Source organism: Conger conger, chromosome 1 (assembly GCF_963514075.1).
Source record: "Conger conger chromosome 1, fConCon1.1, whole genome shotgun sequence".
Classification (NCBI taxonomy): Eukaryota; Metazoa; Chordata; class Actinopteri; order Anguilliformes; family Congridae; genus Conger; species Conger conger.
Genome location: NC_083760.1, coordinates 60,539,011 through 60,555,850, shown reverse-complemented (window position 1 = coordinate 60,555,850; position 16,840 = coordinate 60,539,011). Strand labels below are relative to the sequence as shown.

At 39.7% G+C, this 16,840-nt stretch overlaps 1 protein-coding gene across 1 annotated transcript in view; it reads left to right on the top strand.

The window, feature by feature from the left end:
* grik2 (glutamate receptor, ionotropic, kainate 2) overlaps window positions 1–16,840 on the top strand; it is a 192,453-nt gene that overhangs the window by 60,200 nt on the left and 115,413 nt on the right. The window contains exons 3-4 of the mRNA XM_061234317.1: window positions 8,853–9,020; window positions 10,267–10,524. Of these exons, the coding sequence (XP_061090301.1) occupies window positions 8,853–9,020; window positions 10,267–10,524 (426 nt within the window). The remainder of the gene's footprint in view (window positions 1–8,852; window positions 9,021–10,266; window positions 10,525–16,840) is intronic.

Here is a 16,840-nt window from a genome sequence, read left to right as displayed (position 1 = left end):
CAAAGTGGTGTGATTTCTATCTTCTGAGCACTCTCATGTCTTACTGAGAATTGCATGATATTTTCTTTCCACGCTGTTGGGTGATGTTGAGATTTGCTTGATGGGGTGAGATTCTATCAGAATGAGCTCTTCAGAAACTAACTCTCTGTGGACAATGCAAGAGAAAGAGAGAGAGGAGAGAGAATGAACAATGGGGAGTGGTTGGAGGGGAAGAAAGCGAGATGGAGAAATGGGGAAATGATGCCATTTTACGGGCAGTCCTCTCCGCATGGAGCGTCACTTCTCCCTCCTCTCACCTACCGAAAGCTGTTTCCAGAAAATGGTGCTCCGACCATGCTGAAAAAAAAAACAATTCCAGCAAAAGTTACAGAAGGTATAGAGGACCAGGTATAATGTGCTAAACTGTATACAGATTATCCAATCATTGTACAGGGCCAGTATCAAGTGAATCATACCTTTATGTCCAATCCATTACTTAGAAGGAAAATGAAAGGTTAATGGTGATCCTGAATGGATATGGATTAAAAATGACATTTTAGCTGTATGATAATTTCCTTCAAAGCTAAAGTGCCGATTTCACTTTTCGTATAATTTCTGGTATTGTTTCAAATGTGCTGTTATTAAGCAGCATGCAAATCGCATCCCTGGAATGAATGTACAGTGGTGTGCAAAAATTTGGCCGCACCCTGGTAAAGAAGCCTTTTACAATTGATATCTAAGTGAATAGAAGCGAACCTGTCTTCTAAATGGTACAAAGTTAAGCATGACACATTTCTTCTCATTTAAAAGCAAGATTACTTTTTATTTTAGTTTCAAAATAATAATGAAAGGAAAAAGGCCCTGCGCAAAAGTCTGGGAACCATGTCAGTTAGTACTTTGTAAAATATAAAATGCTTATAGTGGAACACCATCCAGAAACATCTACCTCTGATGAGATGTTTAGCTCCTGCACTGCTATAGTTTCTGCTATTGGCTATCACAGTCACAACAGTGGAATGCTTGTGTTCTTAGAATTAATCACAAATAATGTCAAAAGCAGTAGGACCGGAGAGACTGATTGGGCTGTGTTTACTTTCTATGGAGAGCTGAATTACAAGGAGATAGTTTTTCATGACGTAAGGATGCCCTTCAAATGAGTGAGTAGGCAAAGCGCTTTTCAAGGGGATTGTTGTGGGGTCTCTGATGGGCCTTTGCAATTAATGAGCTCACCAGTGCTCTCTTTCTTCTTAATGATGTTCCAAACAGTTTATTTTGGTAAGCCTAAGGTTTGGCCTATGTCTGTGTCAGTTTTATTCTTTTTTTTCTCAGTCTCATTATGGCTTCCTTGGAGCATAGAGCCAAAACAATAGAAATTGTACCACAAATTATGGACTGCACTGTAAAACTTTTATGAAATTCTTTGATGAAATTCTTTCAACCCTACCCCCTTTCAATTGTGCAAGGTTGTTTGATGTTCTCAAGAAATCTTTACATTGCTTATAGCCTCCTCAGACCGGGCAGAAAAAACGTCCCTTGAGTTTTTGATGTAATAGTGACATTATGTACAAAAATATGATTCATTTTATTTTCTTTGATGAATGCCACTTGTAAGAGGGGAAGCATTTACCGTAGTGGCTAGAGTACATAACAGACCTGGAAGGTCTGTGGTTCAAGCCCCGGTGTAGCCGCTGAGCTGTTGGGCCCTTGAGCAAAGCCCTTAACCCCACATTGCTCCCATGTTACCGCACTGTGTATGCCCACTGCTCCAAAAAACTAGGTTGGGTCAAATGTAGCAGACAAATTACCCTGTGGGGTTTAATAAAGTATATCTTCTTCTAGTGTAGGTTTCAGCAGAGTCAAATATGTGTTACTTGAGATTACTAAGAGCAGACCCGCATCTCCCCTACAGGCTCATAGGAGGAAAGATCAGCACTTCTATCCTCCGGCTGCAGAGGGTTTTGAGTTGGGTTGTGAGTTCTCCACCCATTTCTACGGTATATACAGTACACTGTTGCTGCTCAGCTCCTGTGGCACAACGTCTCTCAGCGCTAATAAAGATGAAACATGTTCCTCAGGAATGTAATGCTACGCCAGTATTTTGACATGGACAGCCATCAGACTGTCAGAAACCCAGAGAAGGAAGCTGAAGGGAAGGGAAGAGAGAGAGTGGGGGTGGGTGAAGGTACCTTTTTTCACATAAATAATTCATATTCGAAGGAAACATCAAACTGACTTGATATTCGATTAATTTTCTGATCTTTTTTTATGGGGAGATATTTTGATGGATGATATTTTGCATCTAAATCCTTCACAGTAACCTCCTTCCTTGTCACATTTGGAATGCAGGAAGATAATTCACCATGTCCTCGTTTATCTTTGTAAATATGGCTGTAGAAAGTATAATAAAGCGGAATATTCAGACTACTGGGAGTCTTTATCTCTGGGCTCTTTAAGGGCAAAAAGTACACTAACATTCAAAGTGCTTTAAAATCCCTCAAAGAAACACCAAAAAAACAAGCTAAAAGTAGCTACTTTGTGTACGAGGCATGAATCTGAAGCCAAATAGCCAGTTTGAAAACTCACAGGAAATACATTGTATACAGATTTGTTTATTTGGTTTATTTTCCCTAAGGAGAGCAGTGATATTGGGAAGATATTCACAAAATTAGATTAATGGGAAAAGTGAATATGAAACAAAGCTAATTTCTTGCACATGACAAAAAATATGTTTTAATGCTTTTCTCAACACAGTGAAAGATAAATTTTTTTAATTAACAGTGCAAGCCAAACAAACTATTGTGATTTTTATATAATAATTTGAACAATTGTAATATAATTTTCAAGTGACTTATAATTTCTTCACACAACTTTGGTACTGGAATAATAAAAGCAAAAACACCCTTTGCAGTTTGTTTGTTATTCATTTATGAATAGTTTGCAAACTGTACACACACTTTGCCAGTGTACTAGAAATACATTTTTCTTACTTTCTTTCTTACTTTCTGTCACTTTGGACTTTTGCTTATGTGCTCAACATTAAATACACCTCCAAGCAAAATAAGCAGTTTCTTTAGTGTGGCAATGGAGAAACAAAGCTATTTCAGCAAAGCAACAACATTAATACTATCAATGGTCTGGATTACTGAATGCATTCATCAAAGGCTGGCTTTCCTGTTTGTTTGCACAGAGCACGGTCTTGCTGGGATAACACCCTGTGTATCTATTGATTTCTTTGGACCGCCAAGTAAATCAAAGCAAACAAAAGGAATGCGCTAATTAATTTAAGAATAAATGTATTCTCTATTACAAGTTCTTTATAGTAACAGAAATAAAAAGACAAACAGTAGTTTCTGAAAAAGCAAAAACTTGGGAATAGTTTGGTTTGTCCTGGTTTAATATTTGGAATCTTTTAGTCACATCTAATTCCAGTTAGTTACTTTTAACTGTGAGAGGAAGTGCGGATCATTTCATTTAAACATTAAAATCCTAATTTTCATTATGGAAGCATGTACAATTCTCCATCCACTTTGCCGCTGTGTGGTTGAGTTGGTGACGTCTCAAATTGCTTTCAGATTTATATTATACAAAAAACTGTGATGTAATAAAATCGCAAAACGGCGATGCCAGATCTCTCCGATAGCGAGAACAGAAGTTTAGATTCTTATCAGTTTCTTATTTGTGATGCAGTACAATAAAACAGCAGGGTCCCCCACACCAAGCTAACAGTTTACTACCCTGACCTAGTCACAGACTCAGACAATAAAATACATATTTTAACAATCCTTGATACCGTTTCTCTACATCAAAAATCATGTTAAAAAATAAGAACAAGAAGATACAATTTAGAAGAATTGGAACCAAATATCCCACCTGGTTATGAAGCTACGACTGTTTTCTGACTAACGTTGAAGTTTATTTCTTAATCTGTTCAGCCATTTTCAAGAAAACAATGTTTTTGCCTGGACTATACCTAAGCAGATGTCTTTAACTTAGAGCCTGTCTTTATCTACTTGTTATTGTTGCATAAATGCATTGCTCAGCCATTTCAGTGCAAAACTAAAGTAAAATATGGCACGCTTCTTGTATGGGGTTTCCTACCCTTTCCAACAAGGTACAATATGTCACATTCAGGTGACGGACAGTTTAGGAATATTGCTGTGTTCACATAGCAGAATGAATATGCAGACGTTCGTAATTACAGGATTTGGACTTGCTATAGATGTAAATCTATAATTGTACTGGCTAACGAGGCTAACAGGGCTCTGGTTAACCTAATTTCAATCTCTTTTTTAAGGTGATGCAGATTTGTAAGAAAGCGTGAGGTTGAGTAATCCCATCATGAGCTATAAGTGAATACAATATGTACAGGTTCATTTTCTTTGCATTTTGTATCAAAAAATCTGTTTTAATATAAAAATAATTTGTGTGTCTGGACAAAACAATTTGCAGATGTTTTGCATTTTGAGAGCTTTGGGGACACGAGAACATCTGGGTGCAGTTTTGGGAAAACTCATGTGGAATTTTAATGCCTGTCAATATTTTTACCATATTTTGTACACAGATTGTGCATACATATAAAGTAGTTTTGGGTTGGTCCTTGACTTTTGATATTCAGTGCTAAACTATAAAAACATTAACGTTTTGTATTTTGTTTTTATATTTTAGTGTAACTTTTGTGTACACTGATATATGCTCTGACATGCTCTGAATGGTACAAGCCTCTTCCTTAATTTAGGTTTTCAACCGTGTGTGCAGTAAATCGTTTTTGAGATACTGACACTTTTATAGGACTAGTACAAAATAGGTGGAAATTCCCTCTAGGGGAGGCAAACTGGAAAGGGTTAACATGACATAACATGTATTGTAAGTCATGCCTTGACAAATACAATAATTTACAAACGATGACAAAGCACTTAAAGTCAAGTTAACTTGGCAGTCCATGTTATAATTTCTTTCTTTTGTCAACCCACTGACAAAAAAACTGCACTTTCTGAATGCTTTAGAAATGAAGTGAAATGCTGCCACATTACACTTTGTGCTGGAAGAAGGCAACTGCAGCTTGGAAGGCTTGACGATTGAGACACTTGTCTGTTTAAATGTTGTTTGGTTCACCTTTCAGTTTAAGCGGACGAGCATCCATGGGTTATTTTCTGTGGAAAGAGATGGATGTAAAGAATATTTTGTCTGATTGGTAGGCCTGCTGGTATATACAGTCACACACAAAGGAACAGGCTCTGTCTAGATTTCTGCCCTTTGCAGAAGATCATGCAAATGTATTTTATGGGGGCTTTTTCTGACGTTTAACATTCTGGTCACCATAAACCTGCAAGATTCGTACGCCCTGTTTTATATTGGTCCAAAAGCTTTTGTTCTAATTGTACTTGGCTAGAGGAAATGGTTCTGACAGAAGTACAAATTAATATAGTTACTGCTCAGAAAGATAGCAACTGCCTAAGGATACAAATGACTATGGTGGTGTGATGGTTCTGCTTTTTTAGTGACTCAGAAACAGAAGGCTTAAGCTTGACATGGATGGTGTTGCTTTTCATTTCTTTTAGTGATAAGATAGGTGTGTTTTGTTTAATGACTGTGGCCACACCGCACATCAGTTCTATATGGAGCAGAGGAAGATAGCATGGCTTTGTTTCCATAGCAGATCCAATCCGTCATATTCATGTTTGCCAATGTTTGAGGAATAGTACTACCCCCACCAGCCCTTTGATGGGCAATTAGTAAAGATGATTTGTGTTCATTTCCCCCCCTTTGGAACTCAGGTAATTGTAAGCAATTAGTTCAAACTTGCCTGCATTTTGTCCTCATGTCAATATAGGCAATGGAAGGTGCATACCTACAGAAACATGCTAGATGTGTCTGGAGAGGAAACAAACTCACATACAATTTACGGTGTGACAATTACGCAGTGCATTGACCCGGATAGTGGAACTATTATCTGAGAGCAGTTATCCTATTTTGTTCTTGAGGGATGCAGCCTTTTTGCTGTTATTCATCTTTTTTAAAGGAGGAATGGTACAGTATTTGAAACATAAATGTGAAAAGCCAGCCAGCTTATTCATCTTCCCTTAAACCAGGAAAGGGACCAACACGGGCCTAGTTTTGCTGTATTATTTTTACCCCCAGTGGAATAATGCTTGTAATGTTACAGTACAAAACCGTTGCTTTACCCTTATTGCTCCTATTGTGCACTGCCTGGAAGAGGGGGAAAGGGTAGGAATTGAATTCATAGCTGGTATGAATGTGAATGTGCAATGCAAAGAATATAAGGAAACCAAAAAGAACAAAGATATTGGTGTCATTTACTCTTATGAGTAGCAAAATCAGAAATATCTTTTGGGAATGACTGTGTGCTATTATTTATTTATGTATCCCTCTAACCCGTTTATTCCCGGTTAGGGTGGGTTAGAGCCTATCCCAACATGCATTGAGCAATAAATACACCCTACACAGGTTGCCAATCCATGGCAGGGCACAGACACCATTCGATCACCCAGTCATATACGTATGGGCCTACCTGCATGCCTTGTCTGCAGACATGACTGTGGAGGAAAACGGGAGCACCCGAAGGAAAGAATGGGGAGAACATGCAAACTGCACGCGAACGGGGCCCTTTCCACTACATCACCGTGCACATTTGCATTCTAATCACTGCTCCCCCTGCTGTCAGTCCAGGAGAGCAAAGACAGCTCAAGCTAGGTTTTGAAACAGCTGGTTGACCAGTTAGACCAGCTGTATATTGATTATATTGAAACAGCATAAACAACATGGTTGCTGGTATTTCAAACTAGTCATAGCTAGATTTCACACCAGGGCTTGGAAGGACATGATGCTCACTGCTGTTCACAAGCCTGGCTCACACATACACGGGTCGGAGGAACACACTTAATGTTCAGCTCAACAGACAGATGTCAGGCACCCAATCGACTAGCGTTGGAAAGGCCTGGCCCCAAGTGTCTTTACCATCGTCAGAATTGACTGTGTGATGTCAAAAAGTGATTATCTGCCACGGGAGGCGTGAGCGATTGCCATGGCAACATTGCTGATGCACTTACAGGAAAGGAGTGAAAGAATGGTTTGGATTCTTAAATGAAAATAAATACATAAATACAGTGCATCGTCAGAGTGGACAGAGTGGAATTTCTTTTTGAATTTAAACATGATGCCAGACTTTCCATACGGAGCCTGATTGGCAAATAAAGTAGATTTCTTTTCATGCTGATCATGAACTTATATTCTATGGTTCTTTATAGGTGGAACATCAATAGAGTCAAATGTGAATGTGCTGCTTATGGTATTTCATTTGATATGCTTATGCAAAACAATCAAAAACTTCACTTTTAATCTACATCCATTTCTACGTATATCTGTATTGAATGACTGTTTAGAATTTCTTTCCATATCTAGCAATTTGATATTTACAGTACAGACTTCATGGTATCTGTAGAGCTGCACATATAGGGAATCAATATCTGTGGTTTTGATGGTTTCAGAACATCCTCTTCTCACAGAGGTGTTGACCTCTGACCTTTGTGACCTACGAGGTGATACTTGTTTATAGATTGGGTCAATACCTTTTTTACTTCGGTCATGCACTGTATAACATGGGTTAACATCAACTGTGTTGATGGATCTTTCTTGACTCTATCTATCAGTCCTGCACTTCCTGTAGGTAAAGGATTCTCATACCAATATTCTGTACATACTACAGCCCCTGTCTTTTTTTTTTTTCTTCAGATTTTTTTCCCTTTTTCTCCCAATTTGGTAGCCAATTGTACCCTGTCTGAATCAATTAGAGCTAGTATTAGATACACCACCCACACCCCATCCCTAAGCGGCCCGAAGGAGAGCGACACTCCTTCCTCAAGCCGTCTCGTCTCATGTTCGTCTTCCGTGATTCCAAGGCGCCCAAGGTGCTTTTTGTTGTGCGGTGATCTACTAACCCTACCAAGTCCCTCCCTCTGGAGCAGCGAGCCAATTATGCTGCTCCACATGAGCCGGCCAAACTTGGCTCTTAACAGTCAAATAATCAAATTATCCCAAACTGAACTCACCTACTCCCTTTGCTTCAGATGCTAGTAATTTGATCTCTATGGTAGTTTACCATCAAAATAGTAGCAAAATGTGTAACTTCTTGAGGAAGAAAGAGGGTTAGAGACACCCACTCTTCTATAAATAGTGCATGCAGTCTATCTCACAGTTATTAATTCTTTCAAACTCATTATGACATGCAAAATAGGTTTCCCCCATGGGAAGAATACTAATTAGGATTTTTTTCAACATTCCCCTTGCTTCCATTTGCCCCTCTCCTGTAGTTGTTCACTAAAGATGCACACGATTAAGCTTACTTATCACAATTTATGCATTTTTACATATTTTTGAGCTTTCAGTGACAAATAATGTCTGTGCTGTTTCCCCCCAAAAAGCTGGAAAAACTATAAACCTGGAGTGAAAATGTAGGAGTGATTTTAATCCCAAGGCCCAGGTTATTGCTGACATCCAGAAAATCAGCACAAGGGGCACCAAATCAAACACTCCGTCACTTTCCCCCAGGACTGATTGATTGATTTGCCAGCCAATCAGAAAGCATTGATTACATAATTCCCCTCCCCATCCATTTGTCTTTCTGACTGTCAGAGGAATTCACTGGAGTGCAGTTATGGAACAGCCAGCACTCTTACGCACCCTCTCTTTCCATTGGGGAAAACGAAAAGCCAAGCAATTTCCTATGAAGTGTGCTATATATAGCCTGTCCCTCTGGAATTGGATTTTTGTTTGCTAAACATGTGGTGCATTATCCTTAATGAGAAATTATTCATTAACACATGTTACCCTATTTCGCTTCTGTTTTTGTCTTGCAGGAGGAATATTTGAATCTGTTGAAAGTGGTCCTTCAGGAGCAGAGGAACTGGCCTTTAAATTTGCTTTAAACACAATCAACAGAAACAGAACCCTACTGCCAAACACAACACTAACCTATGACATTCAGAGGATAAACATCTACGACAGCTTTGAAGCTTCAAGAAAAGGTAAAGTGGGTTGGATTTCAATCTGTTGCCCCCCTCAAGTTCAACCAAAGCCCGATGCAAACATACCAGGAAGTTTCCATTGCTCTTCGTCATGACTACTTGCTGGGCTTCAGTCTGTGTAACATACTAATTTGGATAAACATAGTTTAAATGTTCAATTATCAAATCCAGTGTCACATCTTAAAGTAAAATTTGAAGGAGCGGGTGAAGCTCGCCAGTTGTTTGAGTGGTTAATTTCTCTTACATTTGCATTGCAAATATATATTTTTTTACACAGCAACCGCCAAATATGTTGCTGAACATCAGTTTGGAATAATTACCAACAAGGATGGAGAATAGGACTGCAAGTAGAATGAATGTAAACAGGAGCAATACAGTATATTAGCCTTAAGTAATGAGTCAGCACTAACTCCAATTCTCATCAGTCAGCTGGAGACTGTTTTATGAATAGCAATAATTTGATATATTTTCTGCATCCAAAAAGTTTTTTTAAGGCCCCCATGAAGTCTATTATATAATATATTTCTTCTCGTTCTCAATAACTAGACCGGCTTGGCAAGGATCTTTTTGTGAACCGTACTGGCATTCTGTTGTATGCATGACCTTGCAGGAGTCACTTGTATTAGATTATATGGTGGGTTATAATGTGTTTATCATCATAAATACGTATGTCTTGTATACATACATATGTATACATATGGGATTATGCAGGTACAAGGCCACACTAATGTGAAACAATTAAGCCCGTTGTGATGGGAAGAGCTAAATTTATATTAAAAAACTAACTAAACATACTTGTCTGGTATCACAGACTTAGCTGACAAAAAATGCCATATCATACCCTGGTGTAAAATCCAGCTATGTGATCTGGCCCAGCTTGAAAATTGAACTGGTAAAGCTCAATTATCAATATACTGATCTGGAGAGGTATGAGCTGATCAACCAGCATGGCCAAGCTGGTCATGAAGCTGGTCTAGCTGGGTATGAGCTGATCAACTAGATAGCTTGTATGAGCTGGTAGCTGGTCAACTAGCTGTTTCAAAACATAGCGTGAGCTGGTCAAACCATGTCAAGCTGGGACCTGGTGTGAACTGGTCAACCAGCTACCAGCTGTATCAAAACCTAGATTGAGCAGTTTTTTTCAGCAGGGTAATCAAGTAAATAAGCACTTTGGCCTGAACAGTACCTGCTAGCACATTTGGTTTTCTCTTCTCTCGTCATTGACAGACTTCTATCTCCTCTTCAGCCTGTGATCAGCTGTCTCTGGGAGTGGCCGCCATCTTTGGTCCCTCCCACAGCTCGTCAGCCAATGCAGTCCAGTCCATCTGCAATGCACTCGGAGTGCCCCACATCCAGACCAAATGGAAGCACCAGGTCTCGGACAACAGAGACTCCTTCTACGTCAGCTTGTACCCTGACTTCTCCTCCCTCAGCCGGGCTATTCTAGACCTGGTGCACTTCTTCAAGTGGAAGACTGTCACCGTGGTGTACGATGACAGCACAGGTGAGGCAGCAGGTGTCCGTATATAGATCAACGATACCAACCACCTTCCATGACTGAGTTCGGGTTTTGTCCTTTTTTTTCTTCTGGGGCCATTGGTCGCTTTACCGAGTCAGTTCTTTTGCTCTTATAAATTTGGTGGCTTGAATAGCTTTGGAAAAGAGAGATGTGACTTATCAACAAAAATCTCAGCAAACTAGTCATAGTTAATAAAAGCAGGTTTAGGGTAATCTCTAATGTTGTAATGCCATTTTCTTCCCATTTGACACACAATTTTTACATGGCACATTTTATTTGTTCTTGGCATTGCATTTACAGACACCTATTGTATTATAGACACCCATGACAATGCCCAGAGTTGTATTTTTGTGTTGAACAATAATATATATACGTATATACATAAAAGCCCAGCCTCAGTCCATCTGCATCTCTTGTGGTTATATGCACGACAGTATGGAAGTTTAGTACAGCAAATAATCAGTGTTTCAAGGCATTCAAATATACCAGTCATAAGTATAGATAAATACAATTATTGATCTTGTTGTTCATGTTGAGGCCCAGCATTACTGTACTGAATTACCATTGATTTTAATAGAAGTAATCCTTCTTCGCTTCAATTAAATTAATGTGTTTCTGTGTTTTTTTTTTTTTTTTTTCTTGAGTGCTCAAGCTGTTTTTGAAGAAAAAAACCCTCTAAACATGAATTTATTTGTAAGTCAGATTTAGGGCAAATGTTTCTTGAATCCAGGCCATCATGTCCAGTTATACAGCAGGGGATTTGCAGGGACATTTTTGGTCAAGAAGACATTTTTTTCTCAAAGGTGCCCCCCCAATCATGCTTATTAAGTGAACATTGAAGCTTGCACCCTTGAAATGCCGGGGGCCTCTTGGAGGTGGGTCACAGGCACAGTGACAGTTATTTTGGCACTGTGAAGCTCTTGGTCCACAAGCCCTCAGCCAAATTGATTTCTGCCAGTACTAATGCCACTGTTAATTAAAGTGTAAGTGGGCAGGGTATTTTCACAGTAGAGTTAATGGCGACTTGATTTTCTGTCGTGGGTTTTGAAACGTGAATCTTCTGGGAGCTAATGATGGGCAGTGTGCTTGCGGGTTCTGCACAAGCATATTGTTATTTCCTGTAGAAAATGGCAGGATCTGGTGCAGGGGAGATTTGTGCATGGCCCCTACTCCTTAAGAATCATATAAATCCTATATCTTTGTTCAGAACAAAGGTTGACATATTGACATGTTTATTGTATTGAGATATGTTGGTGGTGTCTCACAATAATCATTAGTTAACCATATATAAAATGCCTTATTTCTGTCATTAACCATACATGCTTACAGTTATTTTTTACTTGTGACAATAATAATGGAAACAAAGACTATTATTGGTTTGTAAATATTAAGTGCTATTGAGATTTCTTAAGAGGCAGACTCATAAAAACATTAATGATGCAACCACCTGCAACTTGGTGTCTAGGGGATGGGGGGACGGGGGGATGGGGGGAATGTGGGGACGGAGTAGGCAGAGATGGGGGTGGTGTGGTGGGGGGTAGTTTGGGCGATATTTGCCAACAACGCAACTATCCCAGATGCTCAGCTGGCTTACTGTGTCCACAACACTGAATGGACCATCATCAGTCTCAGTGAAACAAGTAAGGCACAAATACTCTCTGGGCCTTAGGGGACAATTATTTTTTATTAACAATTGATATTTGGATATTTTAACAGGTAACATATATTAAAGTAATATATTAACATATGGTATGCTATAGAATAAGACCCACTAGATGGGAATGTTTTGGTGGAAAATCCATTTGGGATTTGTTATTTCCAGTTCTTAGGTAGTGAAGGAACGCACTTTTCATGATAAAATGCTGCCAGTGTCTCCGCAAGAAAACACATTATTTAACGGTATCACTTGCACAAAGCAGCAGATTATTAAATAATAGCAGCAAAAGCAAAGCAATACAGCGTTGTTCACGGTGAGAATGGCATCTGCGGCTCTTTAGGTGTTTCATAGCAGTTGAAAAGTAGGCCTAGAACCATTTTCTTGTCTGACGATGCCATAAAAAGTGACAGTTTAACAGCCCATATGGTTTTTAGTCCTGGTTTCCATGGCAACCATACCGGAAACACACAGGGGAAGGGCTTAAGAGAGCAAAGGAAGGTCACCTGACCCCCGCAAACAAACTGGACCAGACACCATAACTGAAGTTGGTGTACATTATTGTTATTTTGCATTCTGTAAAGTGGATATTGCACCCATGAGAATAACTGTAACTTTAATGTATCTTACCACTCAACGAACCAGTGTAAATGTAATTGAAATTTAGAAATAGCCTTCCAGTGCATTGGCCTCCTTCGCAGAGGGGTAATTTAGTGTGAAGCAAAGTCTTGTATTATTCTTTTCGATGTGTCTGACCATTGTTTCCTGACATTTCTTTAATTGTGTTGGTTTAAAGGTCAATGCAGACAGAATTATAATAGCATGTAGCATTTGATTGTGTGACTGTAATCCCAAGTGGGTTATTTTAGTAGAGTGGAAGAACTACACATTTATTTTCTGTTTCAGCGGTATATTGTGTTTGAAAGAAAGGCGTGCAGTTTGAATGACTTTTTGTGCTTGACCTTTCCACCGTGTTTTGGGAGGCTGGGAGCAGAGGGGGGAAGCGAGAGCCTTGTTTTGCTCCCCCGGTTCGCACAAGAGAACGCTTCCGCCTGTCAGAAGTGTCCCTGAAATCAATAGTTTTCTCTTGTGTTTACTCCAAGTCCTCCAAGTACGCTTCAGAACGAGGCAACAACTTGAATATGAGTGAGCACTGCTGGAAATGATCCAAATGGTCCCCAGACTCCTCGGTTAATCTATTTCAATTTGATCTATGCGAGTGCACCAGGCTAACACTGAAATTTGCGGTGCATTAAGAGTGCAGACTTGCTATCATATGCTCCGCTGCAACATTTAAGACTGTTCACAGGTTTGCAACCTTTTTTTCATAACAGCGTAATGCCACTGCTAGGCTGTAGGTGGCTCAAGCTGTAAAAACGCTTGTTCGAAGTATGAGCAAAGTATGTGCCCTGTGACCGAGTGTTTGAGTCACAGTTGGGCCATTGGCTGGAGGTCTGCACTGGCGCGACAACAATTGGTTCAGCCAGGGATTGACGGGTAAGCCAGCGAGTGCGGTTGATCTCATCGCTTTCTATCAGCCACTCCTGGTCAGACCAGGTGCCCGCAGACACACAAACCGAGAATATCCTGACCTCGTCGACATCTAATGTCAAGGGAAGTATTAATGGTGGTGTGTCTGCAGTGTGGAACAGGAAACAAGAATAGGCATCCAACTGCAGATGTAAATTAGCTTGACGCTAACACCCGTGTAGCTGTATTTTAATTGTGTATGGTCCCTGCTAAATAAACAGTAATAAAAGGCAGGAAAGGTTGCAGCAGGAGTACTCAATGAGGTCGGTTCAGTACGGGTTTGGAAAATATTGCGCATAAAATATAAGTTTTAAAAAAAGGTATTTTAGGTGCTGTGGGTGCTGTGATACTTTTTGATTTTTGCAGTGTTATTTATTCATTTATTTTGAGCATGAAAATAAAGTGTTTTGCCTCTGAGGCAACCATGTGGATTAGCCGATGGCTAATCTGGAAACAAAAAGATGATTGGCACTCTGAGATTGCATGGGGCTCTTGTCATGTGTCAACATGACAATTTGATTGAACATCTAATGAGGGCTGACTGTACAAATCGACTGACTGCATCAGGTTGTTGGAGAGACAAGAAAAAATTGTTTAGGTCTAATGGCTCTAAAACCTTTTAGATTCTCAGTAAAAAAATAATTAAAGAGATAAATGGAAAATGGAAAATAATATAATAATATGTACTTTGTAACAGTTTTTGTCAGTAAGGCCATGTATTTGCTGTGTGGTTGAAATAATCTGCCAAACAGTGACACAGTATAGATCCACAATTGTTTGAATATTTTATTGAATTTTAATATTTTATTATATAGGGTGAGGTATAGACCTTTTTCTCTGAAATAAATCCCTTGGTGCTCTTTAAAAACAATTTATGACCAGCTGTAAAATATTGCTCTCACTCATAATGAATTGTAATAAATCCATACGTAATTTTAGGAGTCAGTATTCATTAGATATTGAAAAAAGTTATTTAATAAGTATATTTGGTCTTGGGTATTTGTCCCCATATCTTTGACAGATCTGTTCCATTAAATCAGTTTTGTCGGTTTTTAGCCAGATGTTCCTAGATTGTCATTGTAATTGCTGTTAATTGTGTGCTACAGGACTGCAGTATTTCAATGCGCTTCACAGTAGGAGAGGCAGTGTTGCCATAAGAAGGGCTTTCAGTACGGCAGTCGATCCCTTTATTGAGCTCAGAATGTTCTCAAATTTCTAAAGAGGGGGAGTGAAAATATATTAATGGAAGAGTGAATGCATGTGCTTGTGTAATTTCAGAAAATGAATGCTTGGGTGTTCCTGAACGACTATTAAAACCTTTGACCAGAAATGCGTTTTAATCTTTTTTCAATTTGTTCAACACATTTAGCTGAACATAAATAAAACAGCGTGGTGGTGCTGCAGCATTGACCTCAACCGTTGCGTTCTGAGCAAGCCAAGTGAGTCATTGCTGGAGGCTAACATTCATTACCCTGGTTCCCAATATCCCAGAATGCAATGCAGCATCTCAGTGGCTGACAGAAAGCCACGTATCTCAACTTCTCTTCTGATTCGCTCGGACATTATGCGGATGGCTATCCCCAGCTAACATGCCCCTTTATGACAAAAGTTAGAGAGGTTTTTTGGAGCGACGTAGTCATTATGGCTATTTATAACACCCCCAAACCCCCCCACCCCCCTTCTGCTCTGGAGATTCTCCCTGCAACCGAGAGAACTCCTGACGGGCTGCTAATAAACGGTTTGAGAGGATGAAATATTCATGCTGAGTTAAATTTGGATCCAAGAGTAGTCAGTAGCCATTAGACACAGTCGGTAAAGATCACAACTGACAGTTGTTGTTTTTTTTTTTACTGCCCAAAGTTCCTCAGTAGATGTTCTGCTTGTACAAATGTAAAACAAGCAGATTGCACTCTTATGAGTGGAGGGACAGAGGGAAAGAGGACAGATGCTCTCTTGTGTTTAAGACGAGGTACTGTATCTTTTAGGAACCTTTTAGAACTTCTTTTTGAGCTCTCCCTATTTAGATTGAAGCAAAATGAACTGAAAGTAAAAGAAAAATAGATATTCAAAAGGTGATGTCATGTGATAGGCCATTACGTTCCTAATAACTGTACTTAATAATTTAAAATGTGTTATTGATGGTTAATTAGCCATTAATAAGTGTTAACAAAAGTATCATTAACTGTTCTAACCTGGATTATGCCAGCAGGTGGTCTCAGTCGACATATTCTCTGCTAATGTTTCAATTATTTCAGAACTAGAATTACATTTTTCTCTTTTATTATTATGTAATGAAATCGGGCTTTCAGTTGCACAAATTTGACAAATTTACACAGCTGAAAGAGAATAGGTTCAACACTAAAGCAAACACTTTAGTTGAAGTGAACATTCGGGAGAAGTTAATTCTGAATTAAAGATCATGTTGTGTGAATGATTTAGCTGCGGCCCAACCGCTCAATGGCGTGAGTGGGGGGAAGCTGGTAACCTGATCAAATTGAGGTCACCACAGGGTCATGGGCCGCCTTATCACTGCCTTATATCAAGCGGCTCTCTGGCGGTGCGGCAGTGCGAAGCTCATTTTCCACCGGGCGGACCACGCGCCGGTTTGTCTCCGGGGTCCGCGAGCGCATTTGGGCCCCACACCGGGCCCCACTGCGTCACTTTGTCACGGCTGAGGACGCATCATCAGCCTGTGATGCAGGACGGCGCCGTGGGCCAATCGCCGGCGTGCCGCAGGGGTGCCCTCTTAATGAAGACACGCTCTGAAACCAGGCCTCTGCTCCAGTGAGAGGAGCTACGGCCTCCAGACGTCGGGTGTGTGCCCTGCAGTGCCACGCGATCAGCTGGAAAAGAGCGAATAGATAAATAAATAGATCATTCTGTTAGGAAACCCGTTTGGTACTCACTGCTGGAGGAGCAGAGAACATCTGCTTTGGGTTTATTTTAGTTACAGAGAGGCTGGGGACTGCAGAAACTTGAAAATTTAATTTTGAAATGATTTGATAGTATACTTCTGAATTATTGAACAATACATATTTTAAGACCTGAATTCAGTCAACATTTGCCCTAAACATGAACTTTTTCTTCTTTCCAAACTTACATGGGCAATAGAATTGA